The sequence below is a fragment of the Pleurodeles waltl genome, chromosome 2_2, assembly GCF_031143425.1.
Source record: "Pleurodeles waltl isolate 20211129_DDA chromosome 2_2, aPleWal1.hap1.20221129, whole genome shotgun sequence".
In the NCBI taxonomy this organism is placed as follows: domain Eukaryota; kingdom Metazoa; phylum Chordata; class Amphibia; order Caudata; family Salamandridae; genus Pleurodeles; species Pleurodeles waltl.
The window spans coordinates 308895184-308920450 of record NC_090439.1 but is presented as its reverse complement, the minus strand read 5'-3'; the positions used below and the strand labels follow the sequence as shown (position 1 = coordinate 308920450).

General features: G+C 45.8%; 1 protein-coding gene across 2 annotated transcripts in view; it reads left to right on the top strand.

Moving 5' to 3' along the window:
* MARCHF11 (membrane associated ring-CH-type finger 11) overlaps positions 1-25267 on the top strand; it is a 203416-nt gene that overhangs the window by 8925 nt on the left and 169224 nt on the right. For both annotated transcript variants that reach the window (XM_069218880.1, XM_069218881.1), the window contains exon 2: positions 25087-25242. In XM_069218880.1, the coding sequence (XP_069074981.1) occupies positions 25087-25242 (156 nt within the window). The remainder of the gene's footprint in view (positions 1-25086; positions 25243-25267) is intronic.

Sequence of the window (25267 nt, the reverse complement as noted above, 5' to 3'; positions counted from 1 at the left end):
ATAATGTGCTGCATGATTAAGCACTTATAATGTCCCAAAGGCGAGACCAATTGGCTATGCTGATGCATGTTATACATGGTGCCTTCTTTGAAGTAGGAGAAGTTTCTAGAGAATTCCCTTCAAAGTGCTTTACATTTCCAAACTTCCCTGCCCTTGCTCCAAGCTGGCTGCATGAACAATGCAGGGGTGACAAGTCCTTTTGTGTGAAGGCAGAGCAGAGCTTATTTAGTTGCCATTTGGGCTGTGCCCAGCTCCACCACCCCATCCTGCCAGTTGATGGCCCATCCAGGCACACCCAATCCGTCTATTGTGTGGATGTCTGGGAGGCCAGCCAGTCAGTTATACCTAGACATGTGTCCCAGGAGCAGGATGAAGGCACCAAATAGAGCTGTAAATGCCACTTTTTCTAAAAGTGGCATTTTCAAAATTGTAACTTAATATTAGACTTTACCATTAAAGAGGCTTTTTACTTACAATTTCTCAGACATCAAACCTGAAAAGTCTACCTGTTCCCAATCACAGTTTAGCACTTATTAAATGTAGTAAGGAAGCCCAATATTTTCCTGTAGAAGAAGTAGACCTCACAGTAGTGACAAATGAACTCAGGAGATTTTCACTACCAGGACATATAAATCTTAAATGTACATATATAACTTTGTAAATACACTGCACCCTGTGTTATGAACTGGTAAGTGTGAGAAAGTAGCCTCTTTCTAGCCTTGTTACCCCCACTTTTGGCCTGTTTGTGAGTGTATGTCAGGGTGTTTTCACTGTCTCACTGGGATCCTGCTAGCCAGGGCCCAGTGCTCATAGTGAAAACCCTATGTTTTCAGTGTGTTTGTTATGTGTCACTGGGACCCTGCTAGCCAGGACCCCAGTGCTCATAAGTTTGTGACCTATATGTATGTGTTCCCTGTGTGATGCCTAAATGTCTCACTGAGGCTCTGCTAACCAGAACCTCAGTGGTTATGCTCTCTCTGTACAAATTGTCACTAACAGGCAAGTGACCAATTTCACCAATTCACATTGACATACTGGAACACCCTTATAATTCCCTAGTATATGGTACTGAGGTACCCAGGGTATTGGGGTTCCAGGAGATCCCTGTGGGCTGCAGCATTTCTTTTGCTACCCATAGGGAGCTCTGACAATTCTTACACAGGCCTGCCACTGCAGCCTGAGTGAAATAACGTCCACGTTATTTCACAGCCATTTACCACTGCACTTAAGTAACTTTTAAGTCACCTATATGTCTAACCTTTACCTGGTAAAGGTTGGGTGCTAAGTTACTTAGTGTGAGGGCACCCTGGCACTAGCCAAGGTGCCCCCACATTGTTCAGGGCAAATTCCCCGAACTTTGTGAGTGCGGGGACACCATTACAAACGTGCACTGTACATATGTCACTACCTATGTACAGCGTCACAATGGTAACTCCGAACATGGCCATGTAACATGTCTAAGATCATGGAATTGTCACCCCAATGCCATTCTGGCATTGGGGAGACAATTCCATGATCCCCCGAGTCTCTAGCACAGACCCGGGTACTGCCAAACTACCTTTCCCGGGGTTTCACTGCAGCTGCTGCCAACCCCTCAGACAGGTTTCTGCCCTCCTGGGGTCCAGCCAGGCTTGGCCCAGGAAGGCAGAACAAAGGACTTCCTCAGAGAGAGGGTGTTACACCCTCTCCCTTTGGAAAAATGTGTCAGGGCTGGGGAGGAGTAGCCTCCCCCAGCCTCTGGAAATGCTTTGATGGGCACAGATGGTGCCCATCTCTGCATAAGCCAGTCTACACTGGCTCAGGGATCCCCAGCCCTGCTCTGGCGCGAAACTGGACAAAGGAAAGGGGAGTGACCACTCCCCTGACCTGCACCTCCCAGGGGAGGTGCCCAGAGCTCCTCCAGTGTGCTCCAGACCTCTGCCATCTTGGAAATAGAGGTGCTGCTGGCACACTGGACTGCTCTTAGTGGCCAGTGCCAGCAGGTGACGTCAGAGACTCCTTCTGATAGGCTCTTACCTATGTTGCTAGCCTATCCTCCTTCCTAGGTAGCCAAACCTCCTTTTCTGGCTATTTAGGGTCTCTGCTTTGGGGAATTCTTGAGATAACAAATGCAAGAGCTCATCAGAGTTCCTCTGCATCTCTCTCTTCACCTTCTGCCAAGGAATCGACCGCTGACTGCTCTGGACGCCTGCAAAACCGCAACAAAGTAGCAAAGACGACTACTGCAACCTTGTATCGCTGATCCGGCCGCCTTCTCAACTGTTTTCCTGGTGGTGCATGCTGTGGGGGTAGTCTGCCTCCTCTCTGCACTAGAAGCTCCGAAGAAATCTCCTGTGGGTCTACGGAATCTTCCCACTGCAACCGCAGGCAACAAAAGACTGCATCACCGGTGCTCTGGGTCCCCTCTCAGCACGACGAGCTTGGTCCCTGGAACTCAGCAACTCTGTCCAAGTGACTCCCACAGTCCAGTGACTCTTCAGTCCAAGTTTGGTGGAGGTAAGTCCTTGCCTCACCACGCTAGACTGCATTGCTGGGTACCGCGTGATTTGCAGCTCCGGCTCCTGTGCACTCTTTCAGGATTTCCTTTGTGCACAACCAAGCCTGGGTCCCCGACACTCTAACCTGCAATGCACAACCTCCTGAGTTGTCCTCCGGCGTCGTGGGATCTTCTTTTGTGACTTCGGGTGAGCTCCGGTTTACTCCTCTTCATAGTGCCTGTTCTGGCACTTCTGCGGGTGCTGCCTGCTTCTGTGATGGCTCCTTGTCTTGCTGGGCGCCCCCTCTGTCTCCTCACGCAATTGGAGACATCCTGATCCCTCCTGGGCCACAGCAGCATCCAAAAACCCTAACCGCAACCCTTGCAGCTAGCAAGGCTTGTTTGCAGTCTTTCTGCGTGGGAACACCTCTGCAAGCTTCTTCACAACGTGGGACATCCATCCTCCAAAGGGGAAGTTCCTAGTCCTCTTCGTTCTTGCAGAATCCACAGCTTCTACCATCCAGTGGCAGCTTCTTTGCACCCTCAGCTGGCATTTCCTGGGCATCTGCCCAATCTCGACTTTGTCGCGACTCCTGGACTTGGTCCCCTTGTTCCACAGGTACTCTTGTCCGGAAATCCATTGTTGTTGCATTGCTGGTGTTGGTAATCCTTGCAGAATTCCCCTATCACGACTTCTGTACTCTCTGGGGAACTTAGGTGCACTTTACACCTACTTTTCAGGGTCTTGGGGTGGGCTATTTTTCTAACCCTCACTGTTTTCTTACAGTCCCAGCGACCCTCTACAAGCTCACATAGGTTTGGGGTCCATTCGTGGTTCGCATGCCACTTTTGGAGTATATGGTTGGTGTTGCCCCTATACCTATGTGCTCTCATTGCAATCTATTGTGACTGTACATTGCATGCATTGCTTTCTATTGCTATTACTGCATATTTTTGGTATTGTGTACATATATCTTGTGTATATGTGTATATTTGCTATCCTCATACTGAGAGTACTCACTGAGATACCTTTGGCATATTGTCATAAAAATAAAGTACCTTTATTTTTAGTATATCTGTGTATTGTGTTTTTTTATGATATTGTGCATATGACACCAGTGGTATAGTAGGAGCTTTGCATGTCTCCTAGTTCAGCCTAAGCTGCTCTGCTAAGCTACCTTTTCTATCAGCCTAAGCTGCTAGACACCTCTTCTACACTAATAAGGGATACCTGGACCTGGTGCAGAGTGTAAGTACCCCTTGGTACCCACTGCAAACCAGGCCAGCCTCCTACATTGGTTGTGCAGCATTGGGATAAGTACTTGCATCTACTTACCACTTTGTCATTTTGTACTTTTCATAAGAGAAAAATATACAAAACAAGTTCAGTGTATGTACACCTAACCAAAAAGTTTAGCTTTTCTCCTCCTACTCTATTGCTAAGTGCTGAAAAGTACCTCTAAAACTTTCAAAAAGTTCTAAAAAGTTGAAAAAGATTTTTCTGTTTCCTTAAAAAGTTCTGAAACTTTTTCTTTCTTTTTCTGTCCCTTAAACTCTTTTCTATCATGTCTGGTCCAGGTCTTACTCTTGATCTGGCCAGCACAGCTTATGACCACCTTAACTAGAAAGGTGTAAGGAGTCTTTGCATTGATAGAGGTTTAGGCGTAGGGAAGAATCCCTCTAGAGAATTGTTAGTTAACATGCTCATTGAAAATGATAAGGCCTTAGCTGGCACATGTGGTGAGAAGTTAGCAGATGGTTCACACTCTGACTCTGGGGCAGCCCCAGCAAGAATGTTTGATGGTATTCTTTCCAACCTGCCCCTTAGCCTAGCCTTAGCCTAGCATGGCTGGTACTAATGTGAGCTCTCATCACAGTAGGGATGTCATTCCTTTAGGCCAGGTTGTTAGAGTGCCAACTGTTAGGGACAGGTCTCCCTCTGTTCATTCACACCATTCTTCTGTGTCAAAGCATGCCCAACCCACCCACCCTGATGACAGAATGTTAGAAAGGGAACTCAATAGATTGAGAGTGGAAGAGTCCAGACTGAAGCTTAAACAGCAACAGCTGGCTCTAGACAGGGAAACTTTAGACTTAGAAGAAGAAAGGCAGAGGTTGGGGTTTGGACCCCATGGTGGCAGCAGCAGTATTACAGATAGTAATCCTGTGAAAGAGCATGATTCTAGGAATCTGCATAAGATAGTTCCCCCTTATAAGGATGGGGATTACATTAACAAGTGGTTTGCTGCACTTGAGAGGGCCTGTGTTGTACAGGGGGTCCCTCAAAGGCAGTGGGCTGCTAACCTATGGCTATCTTTCAGTGGAAAGGGTAGGGATAGGCTCCTTACTGTGAAGGATAGTGATGCCAATAATTTTACAGTTTTAAAGAATGCACTCCTGGATGGTTATGGCTTAACCACTGAACAATACAGGATTAAGTTCAGAGAAACCAAAAAGGAGTCTTCACAAGACTGGGTAGACTTTGTTGACCATTCAGTGAAGGCCTTGGAGGGGTGGTTACATGGCAGTAAAGTTTCTGACTATGAAAGCCTGTATAATCTGATCCTGAGAGAGCATATTCTTAATAACTGTGTGTCTGATTTGTTACACCAATATCTAGTGGACTCAGATCTGACCTCTCCCCAAGAATTGGGAAAGAAGGCAGACAAATGGGTCAGAACAAGAGTGAATAGAAAGGTTCATACAGGTGGTGACAAGGATGGCAAGAAGAAAGATGGTGAGAAATCTCAGGATAAGCATGGGGACAAGGGTAAAACCAAAGATCCTTCTTCAAATACTAAACACTCTTCAGGGGATGGGGATAAAACAAATTCTTCCTCTTCTTCACAACCTGCACTCATTAAAAAGCCTTGGTGCTTTGTGTGTAAAAACAGAGGCCATAGGTCAGAGGATAAGTCCTGTCCAGGTAAACCTCCTGAGCCTACCATCACTGATACATCAAGCTCTAGTGCCCCTAGCAGTAGTGGTAGTAGTGGTGGGACTGCTGGCAACAGTCAAACTAAGGGTGTAGTTGGGTTCACTTATGAGTCCATCATAGAAACTGGGGTAGTCAGTCCCAATACAGTTTCTGTCACACCTAGTGGCATTGGCCTTGCCACACTGGCTGCTTGTCCCCTTACAATGGATAAGTACAGGCAGACAGTTTAAATAAATGGTGTTGAGGCCCAGGCCTACAGGGACACAGGTGCCAGTATCACTTTGGTGACTGAAAACCTAGTGGCTCCTGAACAACACATCATTGGACAACAGTATAAGATTATTGATGTCCATAACTCCACTAAGTTTCTTCCCTTAGCTATAGTTCAGCTTAGTTGGGGTGGAGTTACTGGCCCTAAGCAGGTGGTAGTATCACCTAGTTTACCTGTAGACTGTCTCTTAGGTAATGACCTAGAGGCCTCAGGTTGGGCTGATGTAGAGTTTTATACCCATGCAGCCATGCTGGGTATCCCTGAGGAATTGTTCCCTCTCATTTCTACTGAAATGAAAGAGCAAAGGAGAGAAGGCCTGAAAACTTAGGATCCCTCTCCAACAACAGGTAAAAAGGGTATCACGGAATCCCCTAACCACCCTGCCATTCAGGATACCATTCCTGTGGTGGGAGAAACCTCTCCTGGGATGGCACCTGTTCCAAGGGAATCATCAGCTGGCATAGCTGTACTCCCTGAGGTGGAAGTACCTCTCTGTGGGATAACTAACATTGGTGACAAAAAGAGCACCATTTTAGTTAACATGGAGCATGCCTCCAACCCTCCCAGAGAAACGTTAGTGCAGAAACCCTGCACTGCCTCACAACACTTAGGACAGCATCCCTGCCCTAGTGTGGAGCTCATAGGACAGCATCCCTGCCCTGCTCCAACTAAAGAGAAACAGCATCCCTGTTCTCTCTTCCAGCCATATGTACAAAGTTTTTGCCCAGCTATGGCTTTACTGAGACAGCATCCCTGTCTGGCATTCTCATCACTACAAATAGGTTCAGTGGACAATTCCCACTGCTCTAAACTAAAACTTACTGATAGAAACTCTGAAAATATATCTTCACATTGTTGCTTAGCTAAAAAACTTCAAACAGGGTGGTTTACATCCCCACAGGGAAGTAACCATATAGTGGATGATAAAGGGAGTAACCAGTCTATTGCAGAGCTACTCTCTACTTATCACCACTTAGACAATAAAGTCTCAACTGGCCAAGGTTAGCCTTATTGTCCTTCGTTTGGGGGGGGGGTTGTGTGAGAAAGTAGCCTCTTTCTAGCCTTGTTACCCCCACTTTTGGCCTGTTTGTGAGTGTATGTCAGGGTGTTTTCACTGTCTCACTGGGATCCTGCTAGCCAGGGCCCAGTGCTCATAGTGAAAACCCTATGTTTTCAGTATGTTTGTTATGTGTCACTGGGACCCTGCTAGCCAGGACCCCAGTGCTCATAAGTTTGTGACCTATATGTATGTGTTCCCTGTGTGATGCCTAACTGTCTCACTGAGGCTCTGCTAACCAGAACCTCAGTTGTTATGCTCTCTCTGTACAAATTGTCACTAACAGGCTAGTGACCAATTTCACCAATTCACATTGGCATACTGGAACACCCTTATAATTCCCTAGTATATGTTACTGAGGTACCCAGGGTATTGGGGTTCTAGGAGATCCCTGTGGGCTGCAGCATTTCTTTTGCCACCCATAGGGAGCTCTGACAATTCTTACACAGGCCTGCCACTGCAGCCTGAGTGAAATAACGTCCACGTTATTTCACAGCCATTTACCATTGCACTTAAGTAACTTATAAGTCACCTATATGTCTAACCTTTACCTGGTAAAGCTTGGGTGCTAGGTTACTTAGTGTGAGGTCACCCTGGCACTAGCCAAGGTGCCCCCACATTGTTCAGGGCAAATTCCCCGGACTTTGTGAGTGCGGGGACACCATTACACGCGTGCACTGTACATAGGTCACTACCTATGTACAGCGTCACAATGGTAACTCCGAACATGGCCATGTAACATGTCTAAGATAATGGAATTGTCACCCCAATGCCAGAATGGCATTGGGGAGACAATTCCATGATCCCCCGAGTCTCAAGCACAGACCCGGGTACTGCCAAACTACCTTTCCCGGGGTTTCGCTGCTGCTGCTGCCAACCCCTCAGACAGGTTTCTGCCCTCCTGGGGTCCAGCCAGGCTTGGCCCAGGAAGGCAGAACAAAGGACTTCCTCAGAGAGAGGGTGTTACACCCTCTCCCTTTGGAAAAAGGTGTCAGGGCTGGGGAGGAGTAGCCTCCCCCAGCCTCTGGAAATGCTTTGATGGGCGCAGATGGTGCCCATCTCTGCATAAGCCAGTCTACACCGGTTCAGGGATCCCCCAGCCCTGCTCTGGCGTGAAACTGGACAAAGGAAAGGGGAGTGACCACTCCCCTGACTTGCACCTCCCAGGGGAGGTGCCCAGAGCTCCTCCATTGTGCTCCAGACCTTTGCCATCTTGGAAACAGAGGTGCTGCTGGCACACTGGACTGCTCTGAGTGGCCAGTGCCAGCAGGTGACGTCAGAGACTCCTTCTGATAGGCTCTTACCTATGTTGCTAGCCTAGCCTCCTTCCTAGGTAGCCTAACCTCCTTTTCTGGCTATTTAGGGTCTCTGCTTTGGGGAATTCTTGAGATAACGAATGCAAGAGCTCATCAGAGTTCCTCTGCATCTCTCTCTTCACCTTCTGCCAAGAATCGACTGCTGACTGCTCTGGACGCCTGCAAAACCACAACAAAGTAGCAAAGACGACTACCTCAATCTTGTATCGCTGATCCGGCCGCCTTCTCAACTGTTTTCCTGGTGGTGCATGCTGTGGGGGTAGTCTGCCTCCTCTCTGCACTAGAAGCTCCGAAGAAATCTCCTGTGAGTCGACGGAATCTTCCCCCTGCAACGTCAGGCAACAAAAGACTGCATCACCGGTCCTCTGGGTCCCCTCTCAGGACAACGAGCGTGGTCCCTGGAACTCAGCAACTCTGTCCAAGTGACTCCCGCAGTCCAGTAACTCTTCAGTCCAAGTTTGGTGGAGGTAAGTCCTTGCCTCCCCACGCTAGACTGCATTACTGGGTACCGCGTGATTTGCAGCTGCTCCGGCTCCTGTGCACTCTTCCAGGATTTCCTTTGTGCACAGCCAAGCCTGGGTCCCCGACACTCTAACCTGCAGTGCACAACCTCCTGAGTTGTCCTCCGGCGTCGTGGGATCTTCTTTTGTGACTTCGGGTGAGCTCTGGTTCACTCCTCTTCGTAGTGCCTGTTCCGGCACTTCTGCGGGTGCTGCCTGCTTTTGTGAGGTCTCCTTGTCTTGCTGGGCGCCCCCTCTGTCTCCTCACGCAATTGGCGACATCCTGGTCCCTCCTGGGCCACAGCAACATCCAAAAACCCTAACCGCGACCCTTGCAGCTAGCAAGGCTTGTTTGCGGTCTTTCTGCGTGGGAACACCTCTGCAAGCTTCTTCACGACGTGGGACATCCATCCTCCAAAGGGGAAGTTCCTAGTCCTCTTCGTTCTTGCAGAATCCACAGCTTCTACCATCCGGTGGCAGCTTCTTTGCACCCTCAGCTGGCATTTCCTGGGCATCTGCCCAATCTCGACTTTGTCGCGACTCTTGGACTTGGTCCCCTTGTTCCACAGGTACTCTCGTCCGGAAATCCATTGTTGTTGCATTGCTGGTGTTGGTCTTCCTTGCAGAATTCCCCTATCACAACTTCTGTGCTCTCTGGGGAACTTAGGTGCACTTTACACCTACTTTTCAGGGTCTTGGGGTGGGCTATTTTTCTAACCCTCACTGTTTTCTTACAGTCCCAGCGACCCTCTACAAGCTCATATCGGTTTGGGGTCCATTCGTGGTTCGCATTCCACTTTTGGAGTATATGGTTTGTGTTGCCCCTATACCTATCTGCTCTCATTGCAATCTATTGTGACTGTACATTGCTTGCATTGCTTTCTATTGCTATTACTGCATATTTTTGGTATTGTGTACATATATCTTGTGTATATTTGCTATCCTCATACAGGGGTACTCACTGAGATACTTTTGGCATATTGTCATAAAAATAAAGTACCTTTATTTTTAGTATATCTGTGTATTGTGTTTTCTTATGATATTGTGCATATGACACCAGTGGTATAGTAGGAGCTTTGCATGTCTCCTAGTTCAGCCTAAGCTGCTCTGCTAAGCTACCTTTTCTATCAGCCTAAGCTGCTAGACACCTCATCTACACTAATAAGGGATGCCTGGACCTGGTGCAGAGTGTAAGTACCCCTTGGTACCCACTACAAACCAGGCCAGCCTCCTACAGTAAGGGCCTACCCTAAGGGTGACTTATATGTATTAAAAGGAATATTTATTTTACCAGGTTGAAAGGGCAGTTTAAAACTGCATCGGTAGGATGCAATGGCAGACCTGGGGCATGTTTTAAGGGGCTACTTAAATGGGTGTCACAATAAGTGCTGCATGCCCACTAGTAGCATTTAATTTACAGGACTTGGCTATATGGTATACCACTCTACAAGGTATTTATAAGTAAACACATATGCCAGTCAGATATAAGGTAATTTTACCACGATTAAAGGAGAGAGCACAAGCACTTTAGCACTGGTTAGTAGTGGCAAAGGGCAAAGAGTCATACGGCCAACAAAATTAATTCAGCAATAATAAGAGGGGGTGAAAGCAAAAGGTTTGGGGGTGACCTTGCAGAGAGGACCAGTTCTAACATTGATTCTTTAGTGAACATAAAAACCACAGGGTGACGCATAGTTTACTATCCCAGTAGGCAGAACGAAGAGTGAGACAACTAGCACATGTATACAAAGTTGTGGAAACAGCACATTACTGTACATGTTATATGTGTGCACCCTTGTCTGTAAGTCTCCCTTAGAGTATTAATTGACATTACATGCTCAATGCCTATTCACTCTATTAGGCTTCCATCTGTATTACTGAGCCAACACAGTAGCAATCCAAGCCTTGATAAATCAGAATGTTCCAGACCTGCAGGCCTAGTGACTTGAGTTGACTCGACTTAACTGTAATGTGTTTGACCCATAAACTCATCTCAAATTGACCTAACTGTAATGTGCTTGACCCATAAACTCTTCTCAAATTGTGTGACCCTAGGCAAATATTTTATTTCACAGAGTTACCTTTTTTCTTAATTATCACATAAGAGCACCTTCAAATAAGTGAGTTCAGTATTTCTGTTGTACAAAATTATTTTGTTTGATTTCATAAACTAAACATTTGTTCCATGTATATTAAAATCTAGTTCACATGTAGGAGTGACCCCTGACTTGCCTCTTAGTTCACAGATAGCATTGTCATCATTTTTTTTAATCAATGTATTGCTAAACCATGATGTGGTAGATAGCACACTGCCGTTTACAGGCACACATTTTTCATTGAAATGGCTACAAACTATTTCACTGACATGCAGTTTTACTGATAAAACTATATGTCGTACAAACAAAAATGTGTGGAAATCAGGTTTCAGCAAATATTTATTTGCACATAACCAAGTAAAGTATTCAGACTCGTTTTGATCCTTTTAAAATCTTTGTTTTTATCTCACTTCAGAATTACAAAAAATGCTTTCCTAGCTACTGAAATATAGTTTGAAATAATTATAAAGTTCATTTATAAATGTTGTGTGTCCAGCATAGTTGTCCAATAGTTCACTTTACAAAATTCTCTAACTTTGCAGTCAGAAGGCAAGGTAAACACCAATCCCCAAGATAAAATAAGCAGCAGATTGTAAGAAGAAATATGCTGACATTTGACCACTGTCTTTAAACACACCAATATAAAATGGTAAACCAAGATTTGAAGACATCTTTATTGCTAATTCACTTTCTGATTGAACAGAACACCCTTTTTTGCTAGTTGAGAGCCCCAGTTGGCAAAAAACCAGGCCAGAAGGTCCTAAAAATAGTTTGCTCTGATAAAAATTTAACCCACCATATAGAGTGGTTGAATAGATTTCGCAAGGCCTGCAGTCTTCATCAGAGTATGAGTGCGCAATTTCAACATATCACTTCGCTGAGGATGCCTTGAAAACCAAAGTAACTGAACATTTCAACTACCTCTATGGAGATAATGACGTACAACAAAATCAGTGTTTTTCAGACCCTATAATTATCTCCTCTAGTTATCAAGTTATGCCAAGTATTAACCACCTCTTTCATCACCTGTGTTTATTCAAGAAACCGAAAAAACGATGAATTCCATCCACTCAGGCTCCCCCTCGGACACCTGCCCCCACCGCACTTTCAACAAAGCCAGCCCAACCATTGCTCCCAAGCTTTGCGCCGAAATCAACAGCTCTTTCGATGCCGCCGCCTTGCCAGACTCCTGGAAGCACGTAGAAATCACTGCACTCCTGAAAAAGCCCAGAGCAGACCCTGATGACCTCACCAACTACCACCCAATTTCGCTTCTCCCCTACCCCGCCATGGTCGCTGAGAAACTAGTGAACACCCACCTGTCTCACTTCCTAGAGGAAAGCAATGCACTAGATGCCTCCCAGTCTGGATTCCTCAAGAACCACAGCACTGAGACCGCCCTCATCGCATGTACTGACGACATCAGAACCAGAGGCGACAAGGGCGAGACCGTCGCACTCATCCTCCTGGACCTCTCCCCTGCCTTCGATACTGTCTGCCACCAAATACTCTGCACACGCCTCTACAACGCAGGTATTCAACACAAGGCCCTAGACTGGCTTGGCTCCTTCCTCACCAAAAGAACCCAGAAAGTCTGCCACCCTCCCTTCTACTCCCCAGCCACCAAGATCATCTGCAGAGTCCCCCAAGGGTCCTCCCTCAGCCCCACCCTTTTAAATATTTACATGGCCCCACTCGCCAACATCCTCCGGCCACACGGAATCACCATCATATCCTACGGAGACGACACCCAGCTCGTCATCTCCCTCACCCGCAACCCTACCATCGCCAAAACCAACATCCACGCCGGACTCCTTGACACCGCCAAATGGATGACAGCAAAGCACCTCAAGCTAAACTCCAACAAAACCGAAATCATCATCTTCGGCCCCAACAAAACTATATGGGACGACTCCTGGTGGCCCACCGCCTATGATCCCCCCCAACGCCCGCAACCTCAGCATCATCTTGGATTCTTTCCTCTCCATGACCCAGCAAATCAACGCCATCACCTCCTCCTGTTTCAACACCCTCTGCATGCTGCGAAAAACCTTCAACTGGATTCCCATAGAGACCATAAAGACCGTCACCCATGCACTCATCAGCAGCAGGCTAGACTGCGGAAACGCCCTCTATGCCGGCACCATAGTCAAGCTCAAATGAAAACTCCAGAGGATCCAGAATTCAGCCGCCCGCCTCATCCTGTACCTCCCATGCCATGAACACATCTCCTCTCACCTCAGATCCCTTCACTGGCTTCCAATCGACAAAAGGATCACCTTCAAAATCCTCATCCACGCAAAATCCCTCCACGACACTGGACCAACCTACTTCAACGAAAGAGTGAACTTCCACACTCCCACTCGCCACCTCCGCTCCGTCGACCCCGCACTCGCCACAGTCCCCCACATCCAACGCGCCACCACCGGAGGCAGGTCCTTCTCCTACCTCACCCCCAAAACATGGAATTCCTTCTTCACCAACCTCCGCAAGACTCAGAACCTCCTGCTCTTCAGAAAACACCTCAAGACATGGCTTTTCGAACAGTAATCGGCTTCCCACCCCCCCTCCTTTTTTCCCTCCCCCCGTGCCTTAAGACCCTTACGGGTGAGTAGTGCACTCTATACATTTTTTGATTGATTAATTGATTGACAGGGAGAATTTTATGGCACTTGAAGCAAACATGTGACATTTGATCCTGGCCTCATGCCAAAGTTGCTCTCAAGTTTGTCCTCAGGAAGTCTTGGGATACAAGCACCTGGGTGAATATGTACATTTTATCACCCTTTATTACCTGCTCTGCTGGATACCCGAGCGAAGCTAACAAATTTGGTTGTATAAGGTCTCTCTTAGTTCCCATCGTTTCTGCATTGTCATTCTGCTCAAGTCAGGGAATACAGAATGTTTTTTTACACCTCGGAACTGAAGATTTCTCTTTCTTGCAGCAGCCTCATTGACACTTTTCTTTGAGTCAGACTACTTAGCTCCAATAGCCGTGTGCCTGCTCCCTTCACCTCACATGTATTCCCTTCTGCTCCTCTTGTGGAAACTCTCTACACTCTTATGATGGATATTTTAGCCTCAGTCACTGCTTGTAGGACATTTCCTCTCAGCAAAGAAAGTAACAGGGCAACCATATCTACCTTCTTAGAGAGTGGCAGCATCTCCAACACTCTGATACGGGCAGCACTTATTCTATTCTCAGGGCTTTCCAGCTTCGATTCCATTTTCAACAATATTTTTAAAGCATTTCCTTAGAATGTCACAAACTGGCATTTCTCATCTTGACACAGCTTCCTCTGGGTCTCTAGGACAGCAAGATTTCGGACCACCATTGTGACTCTGTTCCACTCCTGAATGTTGCAACGTGAGGTATTCCAGACAAACCTTGGTCTTAACTATTCTTTGATCTACTCTGGACACTGAAAAATGAGTGTCCTCACAGTGCCCACAATTGGGGCCTTCCCCTAAGTAAGTTGTGCTTCTGCCTGGTCCCCTTCCTCTCCTTTAGTTTTATTCAGAACATCAGTAGAGAAGCATTGCTGCTTGAAGAAATCCTATTTTGCGTTGAAGCATTTTGGCCTCTGATTTTTGAGTGCCATACTTATCCCTCTTGGCCAATGGGCCTATCTTTCAGTGTTAACTTAGTCTCAGTGTATGGGCTTCTTAGGGAGCACCACTTTCACTATCTCAAAGGCACTCTTGTGCTCATTCACAGTGTTTAGCAGTTCCTCTGTCACCGGCTGCCATGCCCTATTTCTTTACCCTGGGGTGAGGGAAGGAGGGATGCACTGCTTGTGTTTTTCATGACTCCCCAGGCATTCTAAGGCAGGTGTCCTGACAATTACGAGTTCATTGCAGAATACTCTGGGATATAGTATCCTCACCAGGTGCTTCCTCACTCACCATTTTATACAGGTTAGGAAAGTACATGGCCTGTCCACAATGTTTTTGAAACCTGCTTGGGCCACTGCTCACCTTTCGGCACCATCTTAAAGTGAACAGCTACTGCTAGCTTTGCAGGGCTTCTCAGTTATAGCTGCACTGGAGACCGCATAGTCTGTAGAATTGCTTCTCAATGTGGCTACAAGATAAGGTCTGCTCACCCCAAGCCCACCATCAAGGTCCGACTGGCCTACAGGGCATTGAAGCGGTGCTAGAAGGGATGGTGCAATAGGTTGGTTTCTGGGCTGTTTTTTTGAGGTTTGTGATATTGTTTTATGGTCTGGTGGTCCAATGTTTCCTGTTGATTTTTCCAATATCCCCACATACAATGCCCGTAGCAAGCACAAATGCATGTCTACTCCCACACCGTTCAAAACACCCATGCAACATGTATTTACAAGTTTAAACTGCCCTATTTGCAAATGTGGGGCACTTTTTCTAGCTTTCGGATTCGCTACAGGGGGCCACTTTTATTTTGGTGCCTGGCCCTATTATCTGTCCCAGCCCCACCATGTCCACCATACGTATCTGTCTTAGTCATACCTGGACCTGAAAGGGAAGACCAACAGAGGCAGCAGTGAAAGAAGTCCGTCTGCTCACATTCCTGCCCTCCCTTTGTTTTAAAGAGCAATAACCTCTCACAAGAGCAGTTACCACAAGCTTGTGTACCATGACATTTAAGCGGGTAAATAAATACACAGTGGACATGAATGATCTTCAAGCAAAGCAAGTTGATCACTTTTCTAGGAGATGAGTTCAACTCATCCCTTTCAGATTAGTCCACCTCACGCTACATAATACATTCAGGCAGAAGATCATGCATATTCACCCATCCCATCTTGAGCCTTGTATCCTATCACAGGGAAAGATGAATCCGCGTCTGTGTGCATCTCTCCTTTGGGCATGTAGACATCTCTGTGCTAGACATCCCACATTCTGAGAGAGATCCCACTTTCCCCTACAGTGCCTCCAGTTGCCATGCTAAGGCAAACATTTAATGTTTTTAGACAACATGGATAGAGATCTGTGGTTTATTCTAGATATACCCCTCCCTAGCTTTTACTAAGTGCATGAAGTCCTACTGGTGCCTTTGAGAGCCTCATCTATTCAGAACCTGAGGTAGCACAGACATGTCACCCAGTTAATGCCCTCGAGGGCATTTCTGGCCATTCGCCGCAAAGGACAGGGAAGAAACATACTCCCCTGTCCAACTACTGGATACCTTGCGGCCTGCCTCAGGCCTGCTGGTGTTTAGGAGACACGACTGTATCAGAGTCATCCCACCCTATCTAGGATTGTAAAGTACTCTGCTACCTATTTTTCAAAGTCATCCGGACACTCCCAGTTGTGCTGAACTAACATTTAGTATGAATATTTAATTTGTTTCGTAGTGCTACGTGGGGTGCATCAAAGGTAGAAATTTGAAATTAAAAACTCTATAGAAACAGATGTGAAAGAGGGAGTATGGTAAGAGGGATGTATGACTGTTTGGCATTGTGAAATGGAAAAAGGAAACCTTCCTACTGCAGATATTGGAGCATTCTCTAACTAAGAGAGAGTCCATTACTGCAATAAGAACAAACAGAATCAGCACATTCTCCTAATGTTATAAAGTAAAAACTGCAAAATGGCATATCCAAGCTTTCATAACCTGGTCCATTCAGTCAATATTTATGATTCACTTTTTGACAACAGTAAATTGGGAGTAAGGTTTGCTGTCAGAATCCAGCTGTTTTCTGTGATGTCATGCAGCCAGAAAGCACAGGCTGCACTTGACGAGCCATTTAAATTTTTTCGAAGGATGCAGTATTACTACTCATTATTCCCAAGGGCAGCAGTAAGTAGTGGAGTCTATAAGCAAATACGAATAGTACTTGTCACTGTATCAAGATGTGCTTTGAAAAGACACTAGCAGCCAAAATGGAAGGGATGATGAGAAATATTGTTCAGAGGGGCATGACCATAAATAAACTTACTACTGCTTGGAAATATTTCCGTTATGGATGGCTCAGCTACCCTCCTTCACTACATATTTTGTCACTCTTTTCAAAATATTTGTATTGAATTTTCATTATTTAACATAAACATACAGGCCCAGTAGATTTACATCATTGAAAATAGGGAGGGTGCAATAAAGAATGAGGGGGAGCTAGATCAGTCAACGCTATCTAGTTCAGTGTTCAATCTATGCTACAATGTTTTCCACAAGTTTCCCTTATCATTAAGGGTCTGATTTTGATCCTGGCGAAGGGAATACCATGTCACGAACGTGACAGATATACCGTTCCTCCTTATTATGATCCCCATAAAATATCATGAGATCGCAATAAGGTGGACGGTAAATCTGTCACACTTGTGATGGAGTAATCCCCTCTGCCACGACCTAAATCAGGCCCTATGTTTTCCCAGTTCAACCTCTATTTTCATATGTGCTCTTTTCGACCAACAAACTCCAATCCATGTTGGTCTTCTAATCTGACATTCTTGGACTGTTTCTGCTGCCACAGTGTCTTGTGATATATCTTCTCACCCCCGCTAGACCTGCATTACTAAATGTTTGAGTGTATATGAGAGGAGAGCCCTATGGTCATATTCCCAAAATGAAAAGTTTGAGGCTTGCACCCATTGTGATCTGTGCTACTTGTGCCATAACTCGAAGTCCTCCATTCCTGTCTATAACCTCTCTAATTTGGAGGAAGCCCAAGTCATGTAGTAAAAAGTTATTACTTGACCACAGCCTTTTAACCAAGATAATTGTTGTACCCTCAGAATCTCACAATTTAAATACGGATAAACTAGACTCTGCAACATTTTCAGTTGCATCCAACGAAAGCCTGACTTTTCCAGGTGTTGAATTGCTTCTTTCTATTCCTAGTCCTACTCATACTTCGTCCTCTAACTTCTTGTCTAAGCCATGATAATGAATTTGGTATTTTATTGATCAAGGTTTTATATATTTTTTTCGGATAGTACCATGTTTTCTGTTGTGTGTACTCTCAAATTTCTGTCTTGAAGATTATATGCACCTTTGGATATGCCTCAGACTGATATGTGAAAAGATTTCAGAATTGTTGAGGTCGAAATCGGTTTATATTTCTTCAAACAATTTCATTCTTCTTTGAATCCAAGTTAAGAAGGGTTAATATACCCATCAGGTCCCATTTGGTAAACCCCTCAAGCTATGCCACTTCTTTTATGAATAGCCACATCCATAATGGTGGGCTATGTGTTGGAGTCTGTTTTTTAAACTCAGTGCTGCAGTTGCCGTGTTACCCCTAAACATAGGGTTTTCTGTGAGGAGGTTATTTATTCTCCAGATATTTGGTTTGGTTGTGGGAGCCACATGGAGGGGCGTGGCTACCGCCTGGGAAGATGGCAGCCTAGTTCCTTTGCTCCGCCATGCCTGCAGCCACAGCAGCCACAGCAGCTTTTCCTGCCATCCGGAGGGGTTGCGTACACCCTCCATTACCATCTTGATAACCAGAATATACGGTGCTGCTGCTGCGCGGCTCATCTTACCCTCTTTTGGCCTCCAAGCAGGATTCCCAATTCATCAAGCTTACACTGCATGGCACCCTAACAAGTGTTGGAGGCCCTGCCTGACTCCAAAATGGCTATCACTGATTTACTGGGGGGGGAGGGGATTTCTCCACTCCCTAAACATTAACATACCCTCACCTAGGACCTGACACACACCTGCTTACCCTCTACACTCCTTCCGGAGATATCAGCTAAATCTTCATGCATAGTCATTATGTCCATTCCTAGAGCACATGACAACAAAGATGCCAGGGGTGACCAGAAGAACATAAAACCTGGCCAAAAGTGATCCAGACAGGAGAACCGCCTCCCCCCCCCCACACAGACTCTGACTCACCGATCGAACTCAAACTGGACACTAACCCTACTTTGGACCTCATCATGCAGAATCTCGATACACTACATGTCCAATATACAAAAGCTAGCAGACTCTATGCAGAATTACCTTGCCTGCATTAAACAGGATATTCAACTACAAGGCTAAAGAATGACAGAAGCATAGCCGCGTATAAGCCTTCTGGAATATCATAAACAGAGCTGGACCAAAGGTTTAACAGCCACAAATTTAAGACTAGCATGACTGGAGAGAAGTCTCACAGACTTGAAAGACGGGCACAGAAGAGGGAACCTTTGTATCTTTGGTCTCCCAGAAGGGTCAGAGGATCATGCCTTATCCTGAGGCACATTTCTGAACCAACTTTAGATCGTCTGCTGATTGGCGTTGTCGCCACCCTCAGAGTGCAGCGTGCTAACCCTTGGACAGTAGTATAAAATAGCTTACATGTTACATAACATAGGCCAGATTGAGCTCTTGTTTATTGTGCCCTCCACCCGGTGAGCAGTGGTGAGTGATTTATAGTGATAGTACAGAACTCACCACATGCCTGACTTGTGCCCCTGTACACCAGCCCACCACCTCTGAAAGAAGCCCCCATGTGGCAACAGGACTTGCCTGATACCATGGCCCTTCTAGGTCATGATTTCTTGGTTCAGAACATCTGCTTCTCCTCTGGGCTCGCTGGACATGTAAGCAGTGCTCCCAGAGCTGCTCCTCGCTCTCATCCGACACCATCTGTTCTCTCCTTCTCCCAGCCACTGTTTTTGTCTACACAGGCTTTCTCTCCACTGTCCTCGCTGTCCAGCTCCTCCGTCATCCCGCAGCAGTCTTCCTCTTGTTTCGCGTTTTCCTCTCTCCCTCCGATGCCTTAGAACCTGAATAGTCCATCTTTTATGGCGCTGGCAGCCACAGGTGTCTTCTCCTGTGCGGCTAGTGGGGTGCCCATTGTTCCGCCTGGAGAATTGGGAACGGCCATGTTGGAGGTATTCAGTGCATCTGGCACTGTACTACACATGGACTCCTTCATCACGAAAATTCAGGACTGGAACATGAATACTTACCTGACCTACTTCTCTACCCACTAATTCTTATGAGGTATGCTGGTAACTCTGCCACTTAAACATATGCTCTTCTGGCTGAGTAGCTTACTAACCAATATACTTTCATATAGATTTATAAATAATCTCCCTGATTACCAGCCAGCTACTAGTGTTTCAACCAGCTAACAATCACACCTCTTTACCTCATATCCTGGTACCTTATCATAAGCAGCCAACTGCGCGTCTCCGTCAGAACAATCTACCACAAGTTCCTCTTACCATAATCTTCCACTACTTTCACATAGACATCCACCCCTCATGACACTCTGGCCCTTCTCAGGAGACCGCCAAAGCCACGGGTGCCAGAAGATGACCAGTGCTGGCAGTCTTCCGCCCACCATATTACAAGTACTGCCAGATTTCCACCACACTTTGGGTGGACATCCAGCAGTAGTCATGCTGGTGGGTGGAGGCGCTGGGGTGGTTAAGGACACCGCCCGCCATATTATGTGTAATAATACGGCATGTCCGTTCCCTGCCAGATGACATTCTCCCCGGAGCAGGTAAGGTGATCGTCCGACAGGGGAGGAGGGTGGGAGGTGTTGCGTGTGAGTGTGTGGTGTCTGCGTGTGTGCATGAATGTGTGTATGCATGTCTGAATGTTGATGTGAGTATGTGTATGCATGTAAGTGTGTATGTATGCAAGTGTGTGTTGTTGTGAATGTGTGTTTGCACGCATATGTATATGCAAATGTGAGTGTTGTTGTGAATGCTTGTCTGTATAAGTGTATGAATGTTGAAGTGAATGCATGTATGAATGCGTGTGAGTGAATGCGTATACGTAAGTGTAGGTGAATGAGTATATGCATGGTGCGTGTGGCTGTCTGTGTGCGTGTGCATGTATGAAGAGAGGGGGCGCTGTGTATGGAGGTCGGAGGGGGTGCTGTGTATGGAGAGGGATTTAGTGCTTGCTAGGTGGGGTGGGAGTTGTCTACCGGTGACAGGGAAGAAATTCCCTGTCACCGGTAGCCTTTCCGCCATGGTTTTCATGGTGGTGCTATTGCCGCGGAAACCGTGGCAGAAAGGTGGCTGCTAGTACCGCCGGTGTTCTTCTGTGTATCGCCAGGAGGTCTGTTTCATGCTTTAGTGATGCGTTCTCTTTCACACTTGTCATGTCATTCATTTGGTCCCTCACCTTCCACTCCACCTTTCCCACTCTGTCTGGTGCCGTCGTAGAAACGCACTTTTATGCAGCTCACATAGATCGCCAGTGGGTCTTTTCTTGTGTTGTAAAGCAGTTCTCGATTGCAGCCCTTTTTTCATGGTGGGTTGTGGTGAACTCACAAGCACATACTTCTGTAGTTTGTATTGGTGAGGCGTTTTTTTTCGTGAGGCCACTCATGCCTCCATCTTTACACCTTCATTTTTGTTATGTACCAGGTCTTGGTTTTAAGGTATATTGTTGATTTATGAACTGGGAGTAGGAGGGAGCCCCTGATGTTTACCACAGATTCCCTTTAGGTTGCGATAAGATAGGGTGGGGATGTGCATGCAAGTTCCTGGTCTCTGCTTTTTTCTCTAAGCTATTGAGTAGTGTTATTTAGTTCCCATATTCGGGATAGCTCATCTTCCTTTTTTAGGGTACTGTCATGATTAATTTTCACACAGCCTCTAGCTCGGGCTCAAATGAGCTCACCGGATGTGGTCTGTAGTTGCAAGTTGTAATGGAAGTGTTTTCTTTCCTATCTGTCTGGTGCTATCTCAACATGGCTTGTACCTCTTTGCGTCCTTTTCATTTGTTCCTCTCGGTCTTCTTCCTCTAGTGTTTTTTTTGTGCTGGTAGTTCAGACCTTTAATGAGCGACCTTGAAGTCCCCTGGCGGCCAGATCCATTCTTCACACGGCTCTGGCCTCCGTTCCTTCAGAGGGGGACCTGAGATTGTCACTCACGGTGGACTGCTGGATACCATGAACCCAAGGCTGTTTTCCGCCTCTGGGCAGTCTCCAGTGTTTGCACTTGCCTCCGGTGCCAGGTGCTCCCTCTCCAAAGCCTGTGGTCCAAGACCAAGACCCTCTGGGCTCCCTCTGCTCCCAAGCCCAGGATCCCATCACCTCTGAAGGGGTGGGTCGCAGCCTTACTGGCCTAGCATGAACTATGGTGCAGCATGGGAAGCCCCTCTGTCACAGTTTTCAGTCCCCTCTCCTCTGGCCTTAAAGAGGTGACTGGGAGTTTCCAATTAGGTAGAGAAAGCCGCAGGACAGTCCATCAGAGCAGAGCTTGCAAGCAGACTCAGAATAGGAAAGGGTCAGCAACACATGGTCCATCAGCAACACACAGTGAAAGGAACACTGTACATTAACAGCATTGATATTCTTTTCCAACAGCAAGCACACCCAAATACACAAATAATCAAAAAAATTAAGCAATAACGCAAGACATGATGCAGGTTGTGTGCGTGTATGTGTGTCTTTCTGTCTCTTTCTGTGAGTATACATCAGAATTCCCCGAGGCAAAAATTATTAGCACAAAAATATCTTTATTCGGAGGACAAGTCACTTATCCTAAAGATGTCGGCAATTTAAGTGCCAGGATAGCTACACTCCACAAATATATATGTAAAAAACACTTCTGTATTTGCTGCACAACACAAGTATCTTTTCCCAAACCTCTACGGTTCCGTATCCTTTACTTGCATATCTCCCATGATGAGAGAAGCAGTCCTCCAAACAATTCAAGGAATGTGACAGTTGCTCAGGGCCTGTTTTCTGGCTCTCCCTTCGTCTTGCATAGTGTGCATTCAAGAAAGGTGTAGGTATGCTTGAACCCAACTGTTCACTTCAATTTGTAAATCTAGAATCTTGAGCACAGGATGCATATCCTCTTCATGGTGGCAGACAAACACCGCGTACAGCTGCCATCTTCTTCATGTGACAATCTAGATGAAGCATGTCCTTCCCTTCTCACACTATTTTACCGGTTGTTTAAGTTTCTGCTGAGCATACCTGCACACAGATGCTTCAGGCACTCACCCTGGCAGCCTTCACTGTTTTATATGTATACACAATGAATATAAGGCAGTAGATACTTGCATAACCAAAAGCCCACTGCCCAGTGACAAGGACACCCAACAGTGCTACATCACACCGTTGAAGGCCTCCTCTCGCCTACATTATCATGCCACCCATAGAAATGAATTGCACACTTGATCCAGGTAATGCAGGCTAGTTTGTCAAGCCCTAGCCTCCTTACCCAAGGCAGTTGAAGAGGCCAAATACATACAAGTGCACTGACCTGTGGCACAAATTGGAAATGATTACCTTGCCATGCCCTAGACCTCTGCCTATTGCTTTAGCAGCTCTGTAGCCCCGGCAATTAGAAGGCTTCTTCACTGTAAGCCCCATTAGCCCCACGCGGAGTTTATTTATTGGATCCAACAGGCTTACTGCTCTCCTCCATCGTTTTCCTAGTATGTGGCAGGTTACTTTTCACTTGACCTCTCACTGTCTTAGCCTAAAGTAGCCTTTCCATCCTGCCAGACCTTCCTTATTCCCAGGACGTGTCAGCACGACTGTTAGAACGGTAATTTATAGACGCACCAGGCAGGATTTAGTCAGATACAAACTGTGCTCTTTATTTTTAATGAGGATCCAAGTTACACATATAGGAAAAGACAAAACAACAGAACCTGCACTTCTGCTCCACTCAGCTGTCCTCGGCCACTGATCCAGCAGCTAGAAATACACACAGTTGCGCATCCACATTCTTACCTCAATCCACAATCTAGCTTTAACAGTGAAGATAGCCAAGTATCCAGAGGGGCAGGCGAGTATATATCGCACACCTATAAATTGGGGAAAAAAAGACGTATCGTAACCCCAATTTAATAATTGGCGAAAGGTAGAAGTAGTTATCAGGGAACAAATAAATCAAAACATCAATTACGTGAAAGATCAATTGAGGAATGGTAACTGGATGATATCCAGATTTTTGAGCAGTGAAATGAAGAAGGCTGGCAGTTCTTTGCTAAGTGTCTAGGAAGGAAGCAGTTCTGAGGATAATCAGTTCTGAGAGGAAGTGTTTTTTTTCTACAATCTGAGTAAATGTAGATAAGAGAATTCATCTCCGACGATTCGCTTAAATCATTTCGTACTTCTAGAAAAATGCTATTGTCTTAGGGTGGTAAGTGTAAGATAACAGATACCATACAGTTTCAAATTCAGCTTTGTCATAGTCACTAAATTATTTGTCCATGATTCCTAATACCCGTTAAGCACCAGTCCTTTTTCAAATCCAGTACTTATCTATGTAACTATATGGTCATTAGAGAGAATGCTGAATTTGAAGTTGGTAATTGATATATAATTTTTTTACAGATAGTACCAAGACTGGACAGCTTGTCCAACACCTCCTAGAGTATATAAACAGATATTGTGTGCTGCCAGGGAAAATCAAAAATAGTAATCCTTTTAGGATCTTTAGCATTTCCTTCTTTCATGATTTGATGCAACTATCAGTTATTTCTGAATATAGCATATGGTGTTTTGAGACTTTTCAACTTGGGGAGGTAGTGCTTATTAAATGTATGAACTAACATATTTATGTGAAGAATATAATTTTACTAAAGCAGCGAAACTAGGCCCAGCTTTATGGTGGCCTAGCTCCATTCCAATGCCACATTAGCGTCATTTGTTTTACGCTAATGTGGTGTTGGAAGGGCAAAAATGCTGTGCCATATTCACAAAGTGGTGCAATGCTTGCACTGCTCCACTTTGTAACCCCTTGCGCCACATTATGCCTGTGCCAGGCACAGTGTATGCAAGGGGGCGTTCCGGCGCTAGGGGCGTTGTAAAAATGGCACAAAGGAATATGGGAGATTCCTTTGTGCCATTTTTATCTGCATTTTTTAACGCCTGCTAAGTGCAGGCATTAAGAAGAGGCTCCCATTGTGTTCAATGGGCCCCTGGGTGCTTTGCAAGATTAGCATCAATATTTTTGACAATAGTCCTGCAAAGCGCCGGACTAGCGTAAAAAATTATGATACTAGTCCTCCTGACTACATCCATGGTGCGCCGAATTTTAAATACGGCACACACATTGTGCCGTTAAGGAGACACTAAGGTGTGCAAGAAAAGTGACTCTGCACTAGGTGCAGCACCACTTTTCGTAAATTTGGGCACAAATCTATTAACTTTCTTAAGAACTATAAAATATACGTTTGAAGCTGTACATGTATCTGTTCTTTATCCAATTCAAAACACTGGCAATAAGCAAAAACTTAACTACTGGAAGGAGAGAGAACGAGTAAGAAGGGGCTATTGGTGCTGACAAAATTGTTGCTATTATCATAAATGCCCTTGAAATAGGTCAGTAATGTTGGGCATTGTCCCTTATCGTCATTATGCACCTTTGCCGAAGACTTCAGCTCATTAGTCAAGTAAAGGTCTATAACTAGTGTTCTCAATCACCTCTGCAGTCACTGATGATACCACAAGTGAGTCAAGACATCCTTGAACAAACATAAGGTCAAATTCTGTAAAACATGGCTATAATCCAGCTTGCTTTATTTTTAGGGCGACCTTCTGAATCCTTGCAGATGTGACGGGTCTGTACGGTACACACATCAACTCTGTTTGTTAAAGTGGATCAGTGAAAGAGGATCGTGGACGTGCGAGCTTTGCTGCTATAGATACCATGTCATAGCAATAAGAATGAAAAGACCTTGTCAGGTAACGTCTGATCCAGATGTGCTTT